The sequence below is a fragment of the Pelophylax lessonae genome (genome assembly GCF_965119305.1).
Source record: "Pelophylax lessonae genome assembly, chromosome: 9".
NCBI lineage: Eukaryota > Metazoa > Chordata > Amphibia > Anura > Ranidae > Pelophylax > Pelophylax lessonae.
In genome coordinates, this window is record NC_138776.1 from 92880237 (window position 1) to 92900516 (window position 20280).

Genomic DNA, 20280 nt, shown 5'->3' on the forward strand with positions numbered 1-20280 from the left:
ACAAATGCTTTTGTGACCCCCTATAATCAAGGGGTCATATCCTTCTGGTAAGGAGTACCTATTAAGAGCACTGGGTGAAAGTTTGGAGGTGAAGGCTTTTAGGATCTCACTTCTATCAAGTCTGTGTTTGCATCAAATTGCTGCTGTTAACCATTTAACTACCTCTGATGTTTTAAAGCACCAAAGACTTTATTTATTTATTTGCACAAGAGCACTTTTCCATTGTGAATATTATATGTTGAGCGCAATATTTTTACCATTATCACATTCATCACGTTGTTTGTTTGCAGCTCGCAGTGTGGAAGAAATTCCCACATATTTACCTATTTATTTATATTCATATATATTTATTTATTCGCGTTTGATGTTCACAATACCAAAGTGGCTGTCACAGCCCTATTGATTTTCTATTTATCTAAGTGTGTTCACCCATTTGCGCAGTTCTTTTTGGTATTTACCGATTTTTTCACTATAAGTGTAGTGCCTCCTAACCACTTGCTGACCAGGCTTTTTCTGGCACTTATTGTTTACAAGTTTAAATCAGTATTTTTTGCTAGAAAATTACTTATAACCCACAAACATTATACAGTATCTCACAAAAGGGAGTACACCCCTCACATTTTTGTAAAGATTTTTTTATATCTTTTCATGTGACAACACTGAAGAAATGACACTTTGCTACAATGTAAAGTAGTGAGTGTACAGCTTGTATAACAGTGTAAATTTGCTGTCCCCTCAAAAAAACTCAACACACAGCCATTAATGTCTAAACTGCTGGCAACGAAAGGGAGTACACCCCTACATGAAAATGTACAAATTGGGCCCAAAGTGTCAATATTTTTTGTGTGGCCGCCATTATTTTCCAGCACTGCCTTAACCCTCTTGGGCATGGAGCTCACCAGAGCTTCACAAGTTGCCACTGGAGTCCTCTACCATGCCTCCATGACGACATCATGGAGCTGATGGATGTTAGAGCCTCACCATCAGAACCATAATATTTTTCATTGGTCTCATCAGACAACAGGACATGGTTCCAGTAATCCATGTTCTTAGTCTGCTTGTCTTCAGCAAACTGTTTGCGGGCTTTCTTGTGCATCATCTTTAGAAGAGGCTTCATTCTGGGACAACAGCCATGCAGACCAATCGCTATGCACAGCACATATTGCTTTAAGTGGCATTGAGGAAAGACCTGTAGATGTGGAAACCTTCTATTAAATGGAGACTGCACGCTAGTTGTAGCCTGATCACCCCTATCGGCGGTGACGGTCCGGATCTATGGCAGTGCAAGGACAACTCTACCGCACAAATGTATACCAGCCAGCTGGGGCCCCTGGTATTCACTGTGGAGATATGTTTGTGATGTGGAATTCTTATCGTTTTAATAATATCAGCCCTTTACCAGGATTAATGGCTGGCATCTTTCTGTCATATTTGATCCATACGATTGAATTACTGCTGCTATTGTCTTTTGCAGATATAATAAAGTCCCATTCACTGGAACAATAGCATGATCACTTTCAAATATAGTTTTTATGAACTATATTATATAGGATTCACTCTTAACAGGTTATGATGAGAGTGTATGCTTGTAAATTAGCGTGGCCTAGTATATGGGAACCCATGTGGCAGCCATGTTGCTTTGTTCGCTTGGCAGTTAGAGTCTCTGCACACGGCTGTGTTATTCCATAAACATTCACTCCTTTTCTATTGTACTTTTAAAAGTATACATGTCTGTGATTGGTGGTCTTGAAGCCACTCCCTTGTAACCCCCCTTTTGTTCTCTGGCTGTAAATAAACCTGAGCTCTGCTCTGTAGAACAGAGAGACCCTTCAGTTAGCATTGATATGACACAGCGAGCGTCTGTTTCTTTCTTTGTCGTCGAGTGCGCTGGGATAACCTTATACAAAAGAGCTATACATTGTACTTTTCAGTACAAGGGATTAATTGCGCTTGGCACGTATTAAATATCCACAAGTGCACTTTTCATCACACTGAGCAAATTTCTATGCTCCAAACTCTATTAATTTCCACGACACTTTAGAAGATGCTTCCTTCTGGGACAGCAACCATGCAGACCAATTTGATGCAGTGTGCGGCGTATGGTGTGAGCACAGACAGGCTGACCCTCCCCCCCTTTCAACCTCTGCAGAAATGCTGGCAGCACTCATACGTTTATTTCCCAAAGACAACCTCTGAATATGACGCTGAGCACGTGCACCCAACTTCTTTGTTCGACCAAGGCGAGGCCTGTTCCGAGTGGAACCTGTCCTATTAAATCACTGTATGACCTTGGCCACCGTGCTGCAGCTCAGTCTTAGGGTCTTGGCAATCTTCTTATAGCCTAGGCCATCTTTATGTAGAGCAACAATTCTTTTTTTCAGATCCTCAGAGAGTTCTTTGCCATGAGGTGCCATGTTGAACTTCCAGTGACCAGTATGAGAGAGTGAGAGCGATAACACCAAATTTAACACACCTGCTCCCCATTCACACCTGAGACCTTGTAACACTAACGAGTCACATGACACTGGGGAGGGAACATGGCTAATTGGGCCCAATTTGGAAAATTTCACATAGGGGTGTAGTCACTTGTTGCCAGCGGTTTAGACATTAAAGGCTGTGTGTTGAGTGATTTTGAGGGGACAGCAAATTTACACTGTTATACAAGCTGTGCACTCCCTACTTTACATTGCAGCAAAGTGTCATTTCTTCAGTATTGTCACATGAAAAGATATAATAAAATATTTACAAAAAGTTTTTGAGATACTGTACTTTTTTTTTAGCAGAGACCCTAAGGAATATAATGGCAATTCTTTTTTCACACGGTATTTGTGCAGCAGTTTTGAAAATGCAATTTTTTGGGAAAAAACACACTTTAATGCATAAAAAAAAAAAAAAAAAAACACAATAGTTATCCCATTTATTTTTTTTTTTTTTTTGCAGAATGGGAAAGATATTACGCTGAGTAAATAGATGTCACACTTTAAAATTGCACATGCTCATGGAATGGCGACAAACTACAGTACTTAAAAACCTCCATAGGCGACTCTTTAAACCCCTTTACAGGTTACCTGTTTAGAGTTACAGAGGAGGTCCAGTGCTAGAATTATTGTTCTCACTCTAACCTTCGCAGCGATAACACACACGTGTGGTTTTAATACCGTTTACATATGCATGCGCGACTTAAGTATGCGTTCATTTCTGCGCGCGAGCACGAATGGATGGGGCACTTAAAGTTTTATTTTTTATCTAACTTTTTATTTTTACACTGTCCATTTAAAAAAAAAAAAATAAATGTAATCACTTTTTTTTTCCTATTATAAGGAATGTAAACATTCTTCGTAATAGAAATAAGGATGACAGGATCAAAAGATCAAAAAGTACGACCCCAAATCTCTTCTTTACCTTTAAGAGCAAAAAGATAAAATTTTTTTTCCTTCAGCCTGGACCAAAAGTGACATCATGACATCACTCCGGTCCTCCAAGACCATAGAGTCGATCAAAGAGTGTTACCTCTTTAGTCGCCTATGGGAGCAGACGGCCAGACCGTTGAATTGTTTGTTGGGTGAACCAGCAGTAACGGTAAGCCTCAGAAGTACCGGCTTCATGAGAAAGCCAACCGGCAAGTGGTTAATATCCCAATTTAACTTCCTCGCATCCGCGCTACAGCCTATATACGGCTGCAGCGCGGACTCACATTTTCGGGAGGCCGTCTTTATATGGCCTCCCAGTGACACGCTCCCCGTGCGCTCCCGCGAGCGCGCATCGGGGAAAATCGGTGTCGGCCGTGTCCCTTGGACACAGCCGATCATGGTGAATGGCCAATCACAGCGGCCATTCACCACGTGATCGGACCGTCCAATGAGAGATGATCTCATATGTAAACATATGAGATCATCTCTCATCGCCGGCGCTCCTTCCTCACACAGAGCCTGCAGTGTGAGGAAGGAGGAGAGCCGTCAGCCGCCGGGGACACACAGGAATGTAATCAGGGCACTGATCACCAGTGACCTGATTACTAAAGGTAAAAAACATACACAAATTGCCCCCCCATCAGTGCCCTCAGTGCCCCCCATCAATGCCCACAATCAGTGCCCATAGTGCTGCCAGTCAGTGCCCATCAGTGCCTGCTCATCTAGGCACTGATGAGCACTGACTGGCAGCACTATGGGCACTGAGTGTGGGCACTGATGGTGCTGCCCATCAGTGCTCATCAGTGCCGCCCATCAGTGCTCATCAGTGCCACCCGTCAGTGTCCATCAGTGCCCATCAGTGCCGCCTATCAGTGCCCATCAGTGCCGCCCGTCAGTGCCGCCCGTCAGTGCCCAGCAGTGCCACCTCTCAGTGCCCAGCAGTGCCACCTCTCAGTGCCCAGCAGTGCCACCTCTCAGTGCCCAGCAGTGCCACCTCTCAGTGCTCATCAGTGCCACCTATCAGTGCGGCATATTAGTTCCTCCTCATCAGTGCCCATAAGTGCCACCTCATCAGTGCCAATCAGTGCAGCCTCATCAGCGCACATCAGTGAAGGAGAAAAATTTATTTTCAAAATTTACTCGCAGAAAACTTTTTTTTTTTTTCAAAATTTTCTGCCTTTATTCTTTTTTTTGTAAAAAAAATAAAAAACCCAGAGATGATTACTTACCACCAAAAGAAAGCTCTATTTGTGTGAAAAAAATGATGGGTACATATGAATAACAGTGTAGCATGACCGCGCAATTGTCAGTCAAAGTGTGACAGCGCTGAAAGCTGAAAATTGGCCTGGATGGGAAGGGTGTTTAAGTGCACAGTAGGCAATTGGTTAAAAAAAAAAAAAAATGGAAAACCCCTTTAACATAAATATCTTAAATCCAGTTTTTACATGAGAGCTCTAATAGTCATATGTATTCAATCTTCAACATGTGTTTAGCAATAGAATTTATGATGTGTTTTTTTTTTTTTGGGGAAGATTGCTAACATAATGTATTTGTTAGTCAGTATTTGAAAACTGAAGACTGCCTCAAGGTCTTGTCAAATCATTACCTAGGGCCCCAGAAACCTTAGAAAAAAAGATGATTGTTTCAGTATGTGAATGCAGCAGTAAAGTGACTCATTTAAGAAATTCTCAGGATCATGAAATAGGACATGTATGTAGATGTACACAAGTTACACAGATACTTCTGTATTTAGTCAAGGTAGTTTATCAAAGAAAGGGGCAATGATTTCTGCCCCTCTTCTACCCTACAGCACTCTCATGATCATATATTTTACTAATGATTTATGAGCTAGAAAGGAAAAAATGTGAACCACATACTAGGATAATTAAACACATACTATATAGTTTATGGTGTGTTAGAATGCTTTACAACATACAATACAATTACAGTACAGCACTGTGCATAGGTTTTAGACAGGTGTGAAGAAATGCTGTAAAGCAAGAATGCTTTCAAAAATACATATTTTAATTGTTTATCAATTTACAAAATGAAAAGTGAGGGAACAGAAGAAAAATATAAATCAAATCAAACTTTGGTGTGACCATCCGTTGGCTTCAAATCAGCATCAATTCTTACACTTGTACAAAGTCATAGATTTTGTAGGATTTGTCTCAGGTGAATTTTAACCAATTAAACCAAGCAGGTGCTAATGATCATCAATTTCTTATGTAGGTTAAATCACAGTCATTAACCCAGGGGGCAACCTTAACCACTTCTGGACCGGAAGGTTTTACCCCCTTAATGACCAGGGCATTTTTTGCGATATGGCACTGCATTACTTTAACTGAAAATTGCACCTTGTCGTGCGACCCTGTACCCAAATAAAATTGATGTCCTCCCTCCCCCCCACAGAGCTTTCTTTTGGTGATATTTGATCACCTCTGAGGTTTTTATTTTTTGGAAAAAAAACAAAAACAGAAAACACAATATTTTTTAATTTCTGCTATAAAACAAAAAAAAAAAACTAATTTTTTTCATCATTTTAGGCCAATTTGTATTCGGCTACATATTTTTGTTGAAAAAAAATCCCAATACGTGTATATTGATTGGTTTGCGCAAAAGTTATCGCATCTACAAACTAGGGGATACATTTATGGCATTTTTATTTATTTTTCTAGTAATGGCGGTGATCAGTGATTTTTAGCGGGACTGCAACATTGTGGCGGACAGATTGGACATCTAACGGACACTTTTGAGAGGGACCAGCGACATTACCATAGTAATCAGTGCTAAAAATAGGCACTGTTACTGTACGAATGACACTGGCAGGAAAGGAGTTAACACCAGGGGCGAGCAAAGGGTTGTGTGTGTCCCTAGGGATTGCTTTCTAACTGCGGGGGATGGACTCACTAGATGAACACAGAGATCTGTGTTCCTAAATAGCAGGAACACAAGATCACTGGGTTCATCTCTGACAGAACAGCTGTGCTGTTTGCCTTGTTTACATCGGCAGACCGCCGTTCTGTCTCTCTGGGGACCGATCGCATCCGCCGGACCCACTGACTGGCTCCGCCTATGGCCAATCAGAGCGCGTGCCCCCACTGGCTATTGCACGAAATGACATACAGGAACGTTGTTTCGCTCAATAGAGCTGACTTGCTGTAGGATATGTACTGCTGGCAGACAGCAAGTGGTTAAAGAGGTGGAGATCTACCTGAACCACATGGGAGAGGTCAAAGATCACCAGGCACGTCGTCGCCTCCTCACACCTGGTTTAAACCTCCAATCACTTGCAGTGCACAGCAATCATGGAATTAAATCAGGTGGGGAGGAGGCAACATATTGCCACCTGCCAAAAACACTTGGATCCCTTTTCAGGGGTGCAGCAGTGCCGGCTGCACTTGTGAATGAACCCTTAGTTGCATTTGGCAGCGGCGCCCTTAGGGCTCGTTTACATGTAAAGTTGGGGGGTGGGGTGGTAAAACCCTGTGTTTGAGTCCCAGATATACCACCCCCAATCCCTACCCTTTTTAGCTGCTGAGGCAGCAGCCAAAAGATGAACACATGCCACAGCAGGAATTAAGCCAATCATGACGGATTCAAGTAAATGGGGCTACTCTGAAAGCTCCCCGCAACTTCATGATTCTGTGGAGGGGTTAAAGCAGGTGGTGAGAATGCAACACAGCCCTGCCTGCTTTAACCCCTTGTTTCCTTTACTACACAAGGTTGCAGGGCACTTGCAGAGCGGCCTTGTTCAATTGAATGGGTCATGCCTGGCTGGTGCTACACCCACCAACCATGTAAGGACGTATAACTGCTGTTGCAGCTGTGACATGTGTACACCTCTTGCCACTACAGCTAAAGTAGGTATGGTTGGGACGGGGCCGATAAAAACAGTTATTAACCATGGGGTTTTACCAACCTCCAAACTACAAATGTAAATGAACCCTTACTGTCCTAAACCCCCTACAAGGCTGCTTTTCCACTGATATGCTGTGGTTCACCTGCACCGTGGGTGCAGCGCATTTGCAACATTCCTGGGTTAGCAGAGATTTGCCATAGACTTCTATTATGCTCTGTAGGTGCGGTGCATTTTCTGAAAGTGCAGCAAAACCCCTGCATTCAGAAGGTGCACCAAACCCACAGGATACAATAAAAGTCTATGGCTAAGCGCAGCAAACTCACATTAAAGCAGCAGGTACACTGCAGTGTGGGTAAACCACAACACATTAGTGTGAAGCAGCCCTAAACTATTATGTCCAGTGTATTGCTGCACACTGACCTGAAGATCTCTTTCCTGCTGCTAGCGGGGATAAGAGGTGGAGTGCAGTTGGTATGACTCCGCATGGGACAGGAGCCAGCACTACTGATGAGGCATCGGCTTATGCGGCTCTTGCTCCCTACTACAGCTCCAACTTTACAAGTGGTCCCTCTGCATTAATCCCTACTACAGCTCCAACTTTACATGTGGTCCCTTTGCATTAATCCCTACTACAGCTTCAACTTTACAAGTGGTCCCTCTGCATTGAACTCTGTTTGAGGTCCTGGAATGGTGGGTCAGCAAGCCCAGACCACGATCTACCAGTCACCTGTCCTGATTTACTGGTTGCTGACCCCCACATTAACTGAAACAGAACAGCTGTGTAGGAGTCCTAAAACTGGGTGAGAAACAACCAAGCTCCCCTACTATGGTGAGGTTGCGGAAGACAGTTTCATGTCACAGGTCATACACTATGGCAAGACTGAGCACAGTAACAAGACACAAGGTAGTTATATCGCATCAACAAGGTCTCTTAAAGGTAAGGATTCCAAAGCAAACTGGGGGTCCAAGATGTGCTGTACAAGCTCTTTTGAAAAAGCACAAAAAAAATTAGCAAAGTTGAGGACCAAAGACATTAGGGCTGCGCATCTTCACTTACCTCACGATTCGATGCGATTACGATTATTAGGGTCGCGATTCGATACGATTCTATTCCGCGATGCATCACGATGCATCACGATTACTATGGGGACTCTTTTCTAAAGGGGGGAATCTATGGGGACCCTGCTCTAAAGGTAGATCTATGGGGACCCTTCTCTAAAGGGGGATCTATGGGGAGCCTGGGCCTGTCCTATAGGGGATCCAGGGGAACTGAGCTCTAAAGGGGATCTATGGGGACCCTGCTCTAAAGGGGGATCTATGGAATAGATCCCCTTTAGTGCAGGGTCGCCATAGATCCCCCTTTAGAGCAGGCCAGCATCCCCAGAGATCCCCCCTTAGTAGAGCAGGTCCCCCCATAGATCCCCCTTTAGTAGAGCAGGTCCCCTCATAGATCCCCCTTTAGTAGAGCAGGTCCCCTCATAGATCCCCCTTTAGAGCAGGCCACATCAGGTTAGAAGAGTTACCTGATGCTACTTGTAGTAACGTAGGCCCTGGTAAGGAGGAATGCTGGGCTCTGTAGTCCCCCTAGTTGTAGTATAGCAGGCTCTGGTAAGGAGGAATGCTGGGCTCTGTAGTCTCCCTAGTTGTAGTATAACAGGCTCTGTTAAGGAGGAATGCTGGGCTCTGTACAGAGCTACAGAGCCCAGCATTCCTCCTTACCAGGGCCTGTTATACTACAACTAGGGGGACTACAGAGCCCAGCATTCCTCCTTACCAGGGCCTACTGTACTACAACTAGGGGCACTACAGAGCCCAGCATTCCTCCTTACCAGGGCCTGTTATACAACAACTACGGGGACTACAGAGTCTGTAGTAGTCCCCCTAGTTGTAGTATAACAGGCCCTGGTAAGGAGGAATGCTGGGCTCTGTAGTGCCCCTAGTTGTATTATAGCAGGCCCTGGTAAGGAGGAATACTGGGCCCTGTAGTGCCCCGACTTACCAGGAAGCAGAGCTGCAGCCAGTTGTGGATGAAGTAGCGGTAGGTGTATGGAGTAGGGCTCGGACAGGTCCTGGGTGATGAGCCTCATGTCGGGAATTTGGAGCTCGGACTAGTGCAGTGCACGGTACAGGTGGAAAGCAGGGCCTCCTCTCTCCCCTGCAGTCAACTCAGGCTGTCTGCCGAGAACCGCACCGCTACCAGAAGTGTACCGAGCTGGGAAGGCCGCTACTTCGGGTAGCCGGGCTGTCAGAGCGGGCGGTCGACAGCAGCGTGCTAAGTGGGCGTGCCGTGTGTATCCCGGGGCCAGAGAGAGCACTGATAGCTCCGCTCTCCTCCTCTCCCGCGCCGCGAGGAGGAGCTCCGTATCCCACAAGCCCCGGCCAGCGCCACCATGTCACTTCTGTCCCCGCCCCCGGAAGTGACGTCATTAGGTAATCGATTATTCAACCACCCCGAATCGATGCAGAATCGCGAAGGGTAGCATCGCGATGCATCGATTCGGCGATTATATTCAGCAGCCCTAATAGACATAGTGCTTGGCCAAGGATACATAATGCAGCAGATGAAAGACACATCATACTTACTTCCTTTCGACATCAGAAGATGTCAAGCAGTGCCATCAGCACAAAACTCACAGAAACCAGAGGGACCCAGGTACACCCATATCCTCTACAAAGAAGCCTGGTCTTCATTAATTGCAATCAAAACGCTATACCTCCGTTTTCTTGGGGGAAAAAAAGAGTGGTACAATAATCAGTTTCTGCAGGTAACAGTGAAGCATAGTGGAGGTTCCTTGCAAGTTTGGGGCAGCATTTCTGCAAATAAATTTGGAGATTTGGTCAGGATCAATGGTGTCCTCAACACTGAGAAATACAGGCAGATATTTATAAATCATATACAGTGCCTTGCGAAAGTATTTGGCCCCCTTGAACTTTGCAACCTTTTGCCACATTTCAAGCTTAAAACATAAAGATATAAAGCTGTAATTTTTTGTGAAGAATCAACAACAAGTGGGACACAATCATGAAGTGGAACGAAATTTATTGGATATTTCAAACTTTTTTAACAAATAAAAAACTGAAAAATTGGGCGTGCAAAATTATTCAGTCCCCTTAAGTTAATACTTTGTAGCACCACCTTTAACTGCGATTACAGCGGTAAGTCGCTTGGGGAAGGTCTCTATCAGTTTTGCACATCGAGAGACTGAAATTTTTGCCAATTCCTCATTGCAAAACAGATTGAGCTCAGTGAGGTTGGATGGAGAGCGTTTGTGAACAGCAATTTTCAGTTCTTTCCACAGATTCTCGATTGGATTCAGGTCTGGACTTTGACTCGGCCATTCTAACACCTGGATATGTTTATTTGTGTACCATTCCATTGTAGATTTTGCTTTATGTTTTGGATCATTGTCTTGTTGGAAGACAAATCTCCGTCCCAGTCTCAGGTCTTTTGCAGACTCCATCAGGTTTTCTTCCAGAATGGTCCTGTATTTGGCTCCATCCTTCTTCCCATCAATTTGAACCATCTTCCCTGTCCCTGCTGAAGAAAAGCAGGCCCAAACCATGATGCTGCCACCAACATGTTTGACAGTGGGGATGGTGTGTTCAGGGTGATGAGCTGTGTTGCTTTTACGCCAAACATAACGTTTTGCATTGTTGCCAAAAAGTTCGATTTTGGTTTCATCTGACCAGAGCACCTTCTTCCACATGTTTGGTGTGTCTCCCAGGTGGCTTGTGGCAAACTTAAACGACACTTTTTATGGATATCTTTAAGAAATGGCTTTCTTCTTGCCACTCTTCCATAAAGGCCAGATTTGTGCAGTATACGACTGATTGTTGTCCTATGGACAGAGTCTCCCACCTCAGCTGTAGATCTCTGCAGTTCATCCAGAGTGATCATGGGCCTCTTGGCTGCATCTCTGATCAGTCTTCTCCTTGTATGAGCTGAAAGTTTAGAGGGACGGCCAGGTCTTCGTAAATTTGCAGTGGTCTGGTACTCCTTCCATTTCAATATTAATCGCTTGCACAGTGCTCCTTGGGATGTTTAAAGCTTGGGAATTCTTTTTGTATCCAAATCCGGCTTTAAACTTCTCCACAACAGTATCTCGGACCTGCCTGGTGTGTTCCTTGTTCTTCATGATGCTCTCTGCACTTTAAACGGACCTCTGAGACTATCACAGTGCAGGTGCATTTATACGGAGACTTGGTTACACACAGGTGGGTTCTATTTATCATCATTAGTCATTTAGGTCAACATTGGATCATTCAGAGATCCTCACTGAACTTCTGGAGAGAGTTTGCTGCACTGAAAGTAAAGGGGCTGAATAGTTTTGCACGCCTAATTTTTCAGTTTTTTATTTAACAAAGTTTTAAATATCCAATAAATTTCGTTCCACTTCATGATTGTGTCCCACTTGTTGTTGATTCTTCACAAAAAATTACAGTTTTATATCTTTATGTTTGAAGCCTGAAATGTGGCAAAAGGTCGCAAAGTTCAAGGGGGCCGAATACTTTCGCAAGGCACTGTAATACATTCAGAGAGGTGTGTGATTGGACCCAAACTTATTGTGCAGCAGGATAACAACCCCAAACATACAGCCAATGTCATTAAGAACTATTATCAGCCTAAAGAAGAACAAGGAGTCCTGGAAGTGATGGTTTGGACCCCACAGAGCCCTGACCTCAACATCATGGAGTCTGTCTGAGATTCTTCAAAAACTGTGTGCAAGTGTACCTAGAAGAATTGATGCTGTTTTGAAGGTAAATGGTAGTCAAACCAAATATTGATTGGATTTGGATTTCTCAACTGTTCATTTATTTTTCATTTTGTTCATTGATAAAAATAAACTTTTAACACTTCTGTTTCTGAAAACATTCTTAATTTATAGCATCTTTTCACACCTGCCTAAAGCTTTTGCACAGTAGTCTAAAATTCTAATTAAAATGAATGAGATCTGCAAGTATTCAGAATTTCTAGTAGCTCTCAGGAACATCCCATGCCCTGTACAATTGCTTTCCTGGGCAAAGTGTGGTAAATTATATGTAAAGCCAAACCTTTCTTTTTAATTGGGTAGGGAAGAATTAAAACCTCTGTCAGGTTTTCTTTGTCATCTATGTCCCATTGGAGGGATTCTCCTTCACTTGCTGTCTTGTAGAGGGGGAGGCCCTTGGTAGGAACTAGTTTGTCCCAGGAACAGGTTTCCCTATTAGAAGATTTCCTTTACATTCTTGTTCTGGTGACAAGTGAAAGTTTTGGAGGATCTCTTCATATGTCAAAATAGCAGGGAATTTCCTATCACTTTCAGACCCAGTGACAGTAGTCACCAGGACAAATAGAAAGGGAAAGTATCCCCAGCAAGGACACAGACAGCAATAAAAACCTGACAGAGATTCTAACCCCACTCCATTACTTTAAAAAAAAAAAAATAAAAATAAAATAGTTTTAGCTTTAGATAAAATGTAACCTTTCCTTTTTAAAGTAAAAGATCCTTCCAATGGAAGTGGTGTTATTCACACACTAATCCTGAACTTATCTTGAATGCTGTATCCACACAAATCCAACCTGCCTTCTCTGTGCCCCTGAACCTACTAAAGTGGTTCCAAGTCACTTCAAAGTTTGCAATACCTAATTCATTCCATAGGGTGATTTGGTTTTTACTGCCACCAAGTGGGAGGCACCAGAATTGCTTTTTAGGGTGCAAAGTGATATGCTCAACTTTCCTTGCATGGCATTGCTAGATGCTTCTGGGAGGAACAGAAGTCTCCGCAGTTATCAGACAGTGCCTACTACCAATGTGGGGGGAAGTGTACTGAATTTTCCCTGAGTACAGCTTCACTTTAAGAGAGAGATTTCCAACACAATTGAAAAGGTACTTACTTGTTTAGCGGGTATATTGTTTTGAGGATCTGGGGAGCCAATATACTTTGGAGGATTGTTGAGGTTTAGGGATTCTGTGGAAGGCAAGTCCATTGCTGTTTGAATCCAAGCTTTCTTGCTAGAAATAAAAGATAAAAAAAACAAAATCCAATTAAAAGATAAAGTTGGCCATACAAGGAGAAATTTTTAGCTGGTTTCTGACGAACTGCACAAAATTCAAGCAAGGGTTTGCCCAGTTAGCACCACTCCTCCTGTTATCTTTTTATCGAATGAGGCAAGCAAAAACTGCTGGCCAAATAGTGACTGCAGCCAATCAGCTACAGGCCTGTTGGAGTATTTATGGGTGCCAGCTGTCAGAATACAAGAGTCAGCCTGGGAGATACCTTCTTCCATGCTAAATGCCATTGATGGAAGAAATAATAGATTTTTCTCGTTCACTAGCCAAAATGTTTGTATGGGTTCTAACAACCATGTACCTGAGAACTAAGGCTAGGACCACCTGTGATTCTCAGCTTGTTGTGGTGCTACAAATCCCAAAAAGAGTACAAGCTGTTCACAGTAAATAACGGTGAATAAAGTGAACCTGTGATTATTCATGTGCTGCCAAAAAACAAAATCCTGTTTCCTTCACACTGATTCAAAGCTCTATAATGCATCACCAGATGTGCGGTTGTATTATATGCTTGTATTGTACTTTATGCACAATAACATGCAGTGCATTAGCGCAACCCATTCATTTTGAGCTGGCTGTTAATGCAACACATGACGGACCTCACACTGGCATCCTCCTCTCATGCCTTTTGGGAGCTGGCTCTGTCTAGTGTAGATTGTTGCAGCTGCCCCCTTATGACACACATGTGCCGCATTATCAGGGGGCCAGCCGCAGGAACCAGAAAAAAACAGCTGCCACCCTGTTGACTCATTGCATCCCATGCACTGTAAAGAATACCAAGGCCTCATGGGATGTGTGATGGGTATCCCTGGTGGCTGTGTAACACCACCTAGACAGGAATCCCAGAAGTACAGGGAGGAGTCCCCAAAAAATCAATATATAAAAAAAAAAAAAATATGCAATGGAGAGACGTGGGACTGAAATAATGGAGAGGGTGCTTTAAGGCCCCGTTTCCACTAGTGCGACTTGTTGTGTGTCTTGACACATGTCAAGTCGCATGACAAGTCAAAACCTATTACTTTCAATTAAGACCGTTCTAACTGATGCGACTCAAGACACAGCGACTTGAGAAAAGGTTTTTGCACTATTTTTGGATGACTTCAGTATGACTTGTCCCTCATAGAAGGTAGTCGCACTGAAGTCCCCAGAAGTAGCCGCAAACAAGTTGCGCGACTTTGTAGGCGCAATAGTGGAAATGTAGCCTAAAGGCTAATTCCACCTTGTAGACCATGTTGCACCCAGATTTAGAGTCTAACATGGAACAGTACTGTAGATTCTTGCAGCTGCCTCCTGATGACACACATGTGCCGCATTATCAAGGGGCCAACCGCAGGAACCAGAAAAATACAGCTTCCACCCTGTTGACTCACTGCAACGTATGCACTGTAAAGAACCCTAAGGCCTCATGGGAGGTTATGAATTCTGAATACTTGCAGATCTCATTCACTTTAATTATTAGGGAACATAGGCTACTGTGCAAAAACAGATGCCCTCAACTCTGAAACTGCTCCCTCTGACAGTGCAAGAGTTTTTCTCCCCTGCAGCAGCTGTCACTTTTCAAATTTATGTGGATGTGCAGCACAGACACATCAGCTCTGTAAATAAAGGACAAGTCTTATCTGCCACTGCGGCAGGTGGACTTGCAGTTTTCAATAGAATAGATGTGTCCGAACATGTCTGAGTGCATCCCTGGAGGTAATCTCCATACATGTAGTCCATCATCACTTCATCCAGTCCTCTATTTGAAAGTCTGGTATGGACATAGTGCGGGAGGAAGAGTGTGGAGGAGCCTGGCATTGCCACTTAAAGCGGGTGCAATGCTTTGCAGGTTCATTTGCAAAAAAAAATGAATATTAATAATGTTAAATTAATTTATTACTGAAAAATAATAATAATAATAAATGCATTTTTTCTGCAAATATGTGCATTATTTTTATTTTTAGCAAAAGTTTGCATTAGCTTTCAACACATTCAAAGTGAACACAGGTATACTAACATTCACTTTGCAAACTGAACAGCATCTCCAACTTTAGTAAAGCAATCTCATATATGTATATAGCATATATACTCCCAGACTAACCCACACCACTGACTCCCTCCTCTGATATGTCTCTCACATCACTTTCTTTGCATGCAATCTAACACACAGCACAGCCCAGCCCATCACCTCCTTGTTATTATTATTATTAGTATGACTTCCACAGCTCCCAGCTACTCCTTTCTCCGTGTTCTCTGTCTGCTTACACTTCCTGGTTGTGTGCTGCTGGTCACATGACCCGGTTTCTTCCAATCAGCATCCCTGATCTGTAGCTCTGCTGTTCTCTCGGAATTCCCGCCTTTACACTTCTTCAGCTGAGCTGTATAGATATGTATAGGAAGTCACAGCACCGACCAGAGCACACAGATAATAACTGTTCCCTATGAGCCCTGGGCATACCATAACACTGCACTGCGGTGTGTGAAAATATGCACTGCACTTCACATTGTCACCTAAAAATGAAAGAAATGTAATTTTGTGGCCATTTAAATAAAGTTTAACCACTTAAAGACCAGAAGATTTTCCCCCTTAATGACCAGGCCCTATTTTGCGATTCGGCACTGCGTTATTTTAACGGACAATTGCGCGGTCGTGCGACACTACAGAAAATAAAATTGACGTCATTTTTTCCCCACAAATAGAGCTTTTTTTTGGTGGTATTTGATCACCTGTGTGATTTTTATTTTTTGCGCTATAAACAAAAAAAAGAGCGACAATTTTGAAAAAAAAAATATATATATATTTTTCACATCCTGCTATGTAACATTCTCAAAAAAAAAATTGAAAAATCTAAATTTTTTAACATTTTAGGCCAATTTGTTTTCTGCTACATATTTTTGGTAAAAAAAAAATCGCAATAATCATATCTTAAATTGGTTTACGCAAAAGTTATCGCGTCTACTAACTACGTGAAAGATTTATGTTATTTTTATTTTTTTATTTATTTTTTTTTTTTCACTAGTAATAGCAGGACTGCGACATTGAGGCGGACAGATCGGACCCTTAACTGACATTTTTGACACTTTTGGGGGGGACCAGTGACATTACTACAGTAATCAGTGCTAAGAATATGCACAGTTAGAGTCGGTTCACATTAGCGCGACTTGTCAGCCTTGTAAACTGTTTTGGGGTGTCGTTAATTTAATATTGACACCCGCAGCAGATCACATGAACATCATGCGATTTTCAATCCCGGAAACGCAGAGGATATGTTGCTTTACCTGCATCAAAGGTAATGTGAACCAAGGCTAAATATATATAAACTCTACAATCCTTTTCACCTGACCCAAAAACCCGGCCGCTCAGGCTCTCTGCAAGTCCTAAACGTCCACCGCTGGGGAGTGCTACTTCGGGAGGGAGCTCGATCCGGTTACAGTAATGGCGAGGGAGCTCGATCCGACTACAGTAATGCCTCTAAGTGAAGAAAAGTATCTCTATGACCGCACATTTATACCATCCCTGTGATAGGTGTAAGTAGCAACTTCAGCCTGGATTCCAGCCAGGTCACAACCCCAACGCGTTTTGTTTCACCCCATAGAGCTTAGTCATATGGATGTAGATTCCTTATGCCTGAGATCTCCATCCCCATGACTAAGCTCCGAGTGGCGGTCATAGGGAGACTTTTTTTCACTTTGAATCCTATTATTTACCATATACATGCGGCCATATACCACACAGAACAGCATATTTCTGTGGCGGGTACAACCAAGGGTTTGTAATCAGCTGCAGTTGGTCAGTCTGTGCAAATCAATGACAAGCTGACACTGTCTGTGACTGCTTGCATGCTATTGGAAATGCAGCGACTACCTGCAGTTAGAGCCCTTTCACACTGCTCCGTTGTATGTTCTTGGTGTGTTTACGATGCATTTTCTGGTTTCCTGACTTCAGCATGCACCTCTGAAACATAGACATGTGACTCCAAAATTGCAACCAATGTGTGTTTTTTGATGCGATTTTGATGCAATTGACATTCGTTTCAGTGGGGAGATGTGTTTTTGGTGTGCTATTGAAAAGCTCACCAAAAATTCAGCGTGCAGGACTTTTCTAAACGCACCCACACCCAATTGCATGAAGCGTTCCTTAGGATTTAAGAGTAACAATTTTTATTGGGTTTTTTTCTTGCATTTGTTTTTTTTTTTTTTTTTTTTTTTGCGCTTTTAGTCAGATAAAAAGCGCAGTAAAACCACAACCACCCCCACCATACACCTTTAAAGGGGAATTCTACAAAAAATAATTGGTTAAACCCACAAGTGCTTTTTTTTACCACTACTATTCCTTTATACAGGTCTTTGAAATTTACAAATGCAGACGTTTAGAAACTAGATGAAAGATTTAGCACTGGGAAACACTTTTTGAAAGATAAAAAGTGCATTTTTTTATACAACTATATAGATCATTCCAAAAGAAGGAGCAAAGAGCGACAGAGGGACTTTGTCCTAAATCCAGGACAATTAGGGACAGTTGGGAGGTATGCAGAGGAGAAACTGGGGATCTGTTAGACCCTTCCCATGTCTACTTAGAGTAGTTCTAATACCTCAAGGATTTTACCTTAATGCATTCTATGCATTAGCCACCTCCCGCCCACCATATAGACAAATGACGGCGGGCAGGGTTGGTGGCCCGCAGGGACGTGCAGCACAGTGATCGGTGTGCACCCCCAATCTCGGTAAAGAGCGGATTTCATGGCTTTTTACCTATGTGATCAGCTGTGTCCAATGACAGCTGATCATATGCCAGTTAACGGCTTTCCTCTCCTCACACTGACAGTATATGAGAGCTGATCAGCGGCATTCCCTCACAGGGGAGATCTGCACAGATAATCACGGCACTGATCATCAGTGCCCTGATAATCAGTGCAGCCCCAACAGTGCACATCAGTGATGCCAGTCAGTGCCCAGCAGTGATGCCAATCAGTGCCTATCAGTCCCACCTATCAGTGCCCATCAGTGCTGCCTTTCGGTGCCCATTAGTGCCTGCTCATCAGTGCCACCCATTACTTGTACTTTGCTGGACTTCGGGTGGTTATACTAGGATGACACCTGCAGTGGCATCACCCCCCATACCGTTTTTTAGAGCCAGCAGTTGGCTATCTTGCAAAAGCAATCCTAGTGGCTTAATGAAAAGAGAATACAATCAGTGCAATCAAAAAACACAATGAATTAAACAAATTTGCAAGCTGACCCAGGTACATTACTAAAGCCTAGACAGAAACAAGCATGTAAAAAATAGTGCAGCGCAAAAAAAAAAAAAAAAAGAACAAAAGTAAATAAAATCAGAAGCAATCTTTAATAATCTTGATAAGCCCATAAATCCCAGAAAGTAAATAAAATCAGAAGCAAGCTTCAATAACCGTAATAAGCTCAGAAATCCCTCATAGAAAGTCCATCAAATGGTAGCTGAAGTCCAAAGGGTGCATTAAATCATCCAATATAGGTGACACTCCCTTCACAAGAAAGCACTCAAATGCGCTCACCTCATACAAAGACCCCTGTGTTACCAGTGGGCCAAACAGGCTGTAATGACTTTGGTAGATAGAACCAGGGGAAGCTTGGAAGATCTCCTAGGTAATCCACTTGACACCAACAATAGAAAATACCCTCTGATGTATATGAGCTAAAGCCCCTCGTGTCTCCAATGGGATTACTCCACAGTCAGGCAAGCACATGTACGAAAGTGAGGAGAGAAATCTAAGTGTATACCGTTTTAAAATGAATCAGTTTATTAGAATAGGTAATGCACTTACAAACAAATCTTCATAAAAGGCAGAGTATCCAAGGTGTGCAGCCGATGCCGTTCAGCTCAGAGAGACAGCATCGGGTGACGTCAGTAGATGCGGCTCCACCTCTCGTACATGTTACGTCCTATGGGACTTCGTCAGCGGGGGGGGGGGGGGGGGCCTGAGATAAGAGGCAAATACTCCATTTGTTATTGTGAGGAATATTTATGAGAAGATTTGTTCATCATTTTGGGTGGATTTTATGTTGTGTTTTCAAGACAGGACCCAATGGGACACAGACAACAAGAAAACTGACAAGCATATTAACCATTCCCTACTCTAAACTAGAAAAAAATATCTGCTTAGAGATACACTTTATGTTTAATTGTAATTATAACTTTCATTTTCCTCTCTAATTATTTAAAGTAGATCTGACATGTGCAAGTTTTTGATCTGTCATCTCTCCATCCTGGGACTCTGCTCCCGCCAAAGACACTGAGCCACGCACTCCCCTCAGACTTATACCCACTCCCAGAATCATTTGCAGCAGAATCTGCCTTCTGGGGTAGTTACAAGCCTGAATGTGTCCCTGATTGGGTTTCCTCCACTGCCCTATGAGAAGCCTCTCACAGAGCCAGTGGGGAGACTCCCCTCTCAGCAGACACACTTCCAGAAGCCATGACACCCTAACCAAAAAAAACAATCATGGTCCTGCTGTTAGGCAGACAAGGCCCACCATGCATTTACCTAGCACCTACCTGTAGTGTGCTACACCAGTCTATCTAGAACTCTACTCTGCTTGCTCTAAAGTAGAAGCATTTACCCTTTTAACTGCTGCTACTACAAAAGCCAAGTGCACAGTTTGCGTGTGCAAGGATTTCTGCTTTAGCTTTATAGATAGGAGTTCACTGTCCTCAACCTGTACATTTTCTATTTTGGAGTATCCCACTCAATATCCCAGTAACTCCAAAAATAATACCAACAGAAAGAACAACACTAGACTGGTCATTGAGGCAAAGAGTGACTTTGAACCTATGCCTGTCTGTAGGGCAATCTACTGGGAAAGGAACCTGGGCATTTTCCAGTGGCTCCTTTGCGGGTAGCACTACCCTTGTGACAACAGTTTCATTCTTTTCAATTTTATTTAGAACATCAGGCCTCATGACCATTTTTGACGCATTAAAAGTATTAGAACATAACATTTCTTT

The 20280-nt window shown here is 43.0% G+C and overlaps 1 protein-coding gene across 1 annotated transcript in view; it reads right to left on the reverse strand.

Moving 5' to 3' along the window:
• Positions 1 to 15500, reverse strand: part of SFR1 (SWI5 dependent homologous recombination repair protein 1) — a 30926-nt gene extending 15426 nt beyond the window's left edge. The window contains exons 1-2 of the mRNA XM_082267969.1: positions 15487 to 15500; positions 13148 to 13265 (exon numbers count right to left, since the gene is read on the reverse strand). Coding sequence (XP_082124095.1) covers positions 13148 to 13240 — 93 coding nt within the window. The 5' untranslated portion in view covers positions 13241 to 13265; positions 15487 to 15500. The remainder of the gene's footprint in view (positions 1 to 13147; positions 13266 to 15486) is intronic.
• Between the last annotated feature and the right edge of the window lie 4780 nt (positions 15501 to 20280).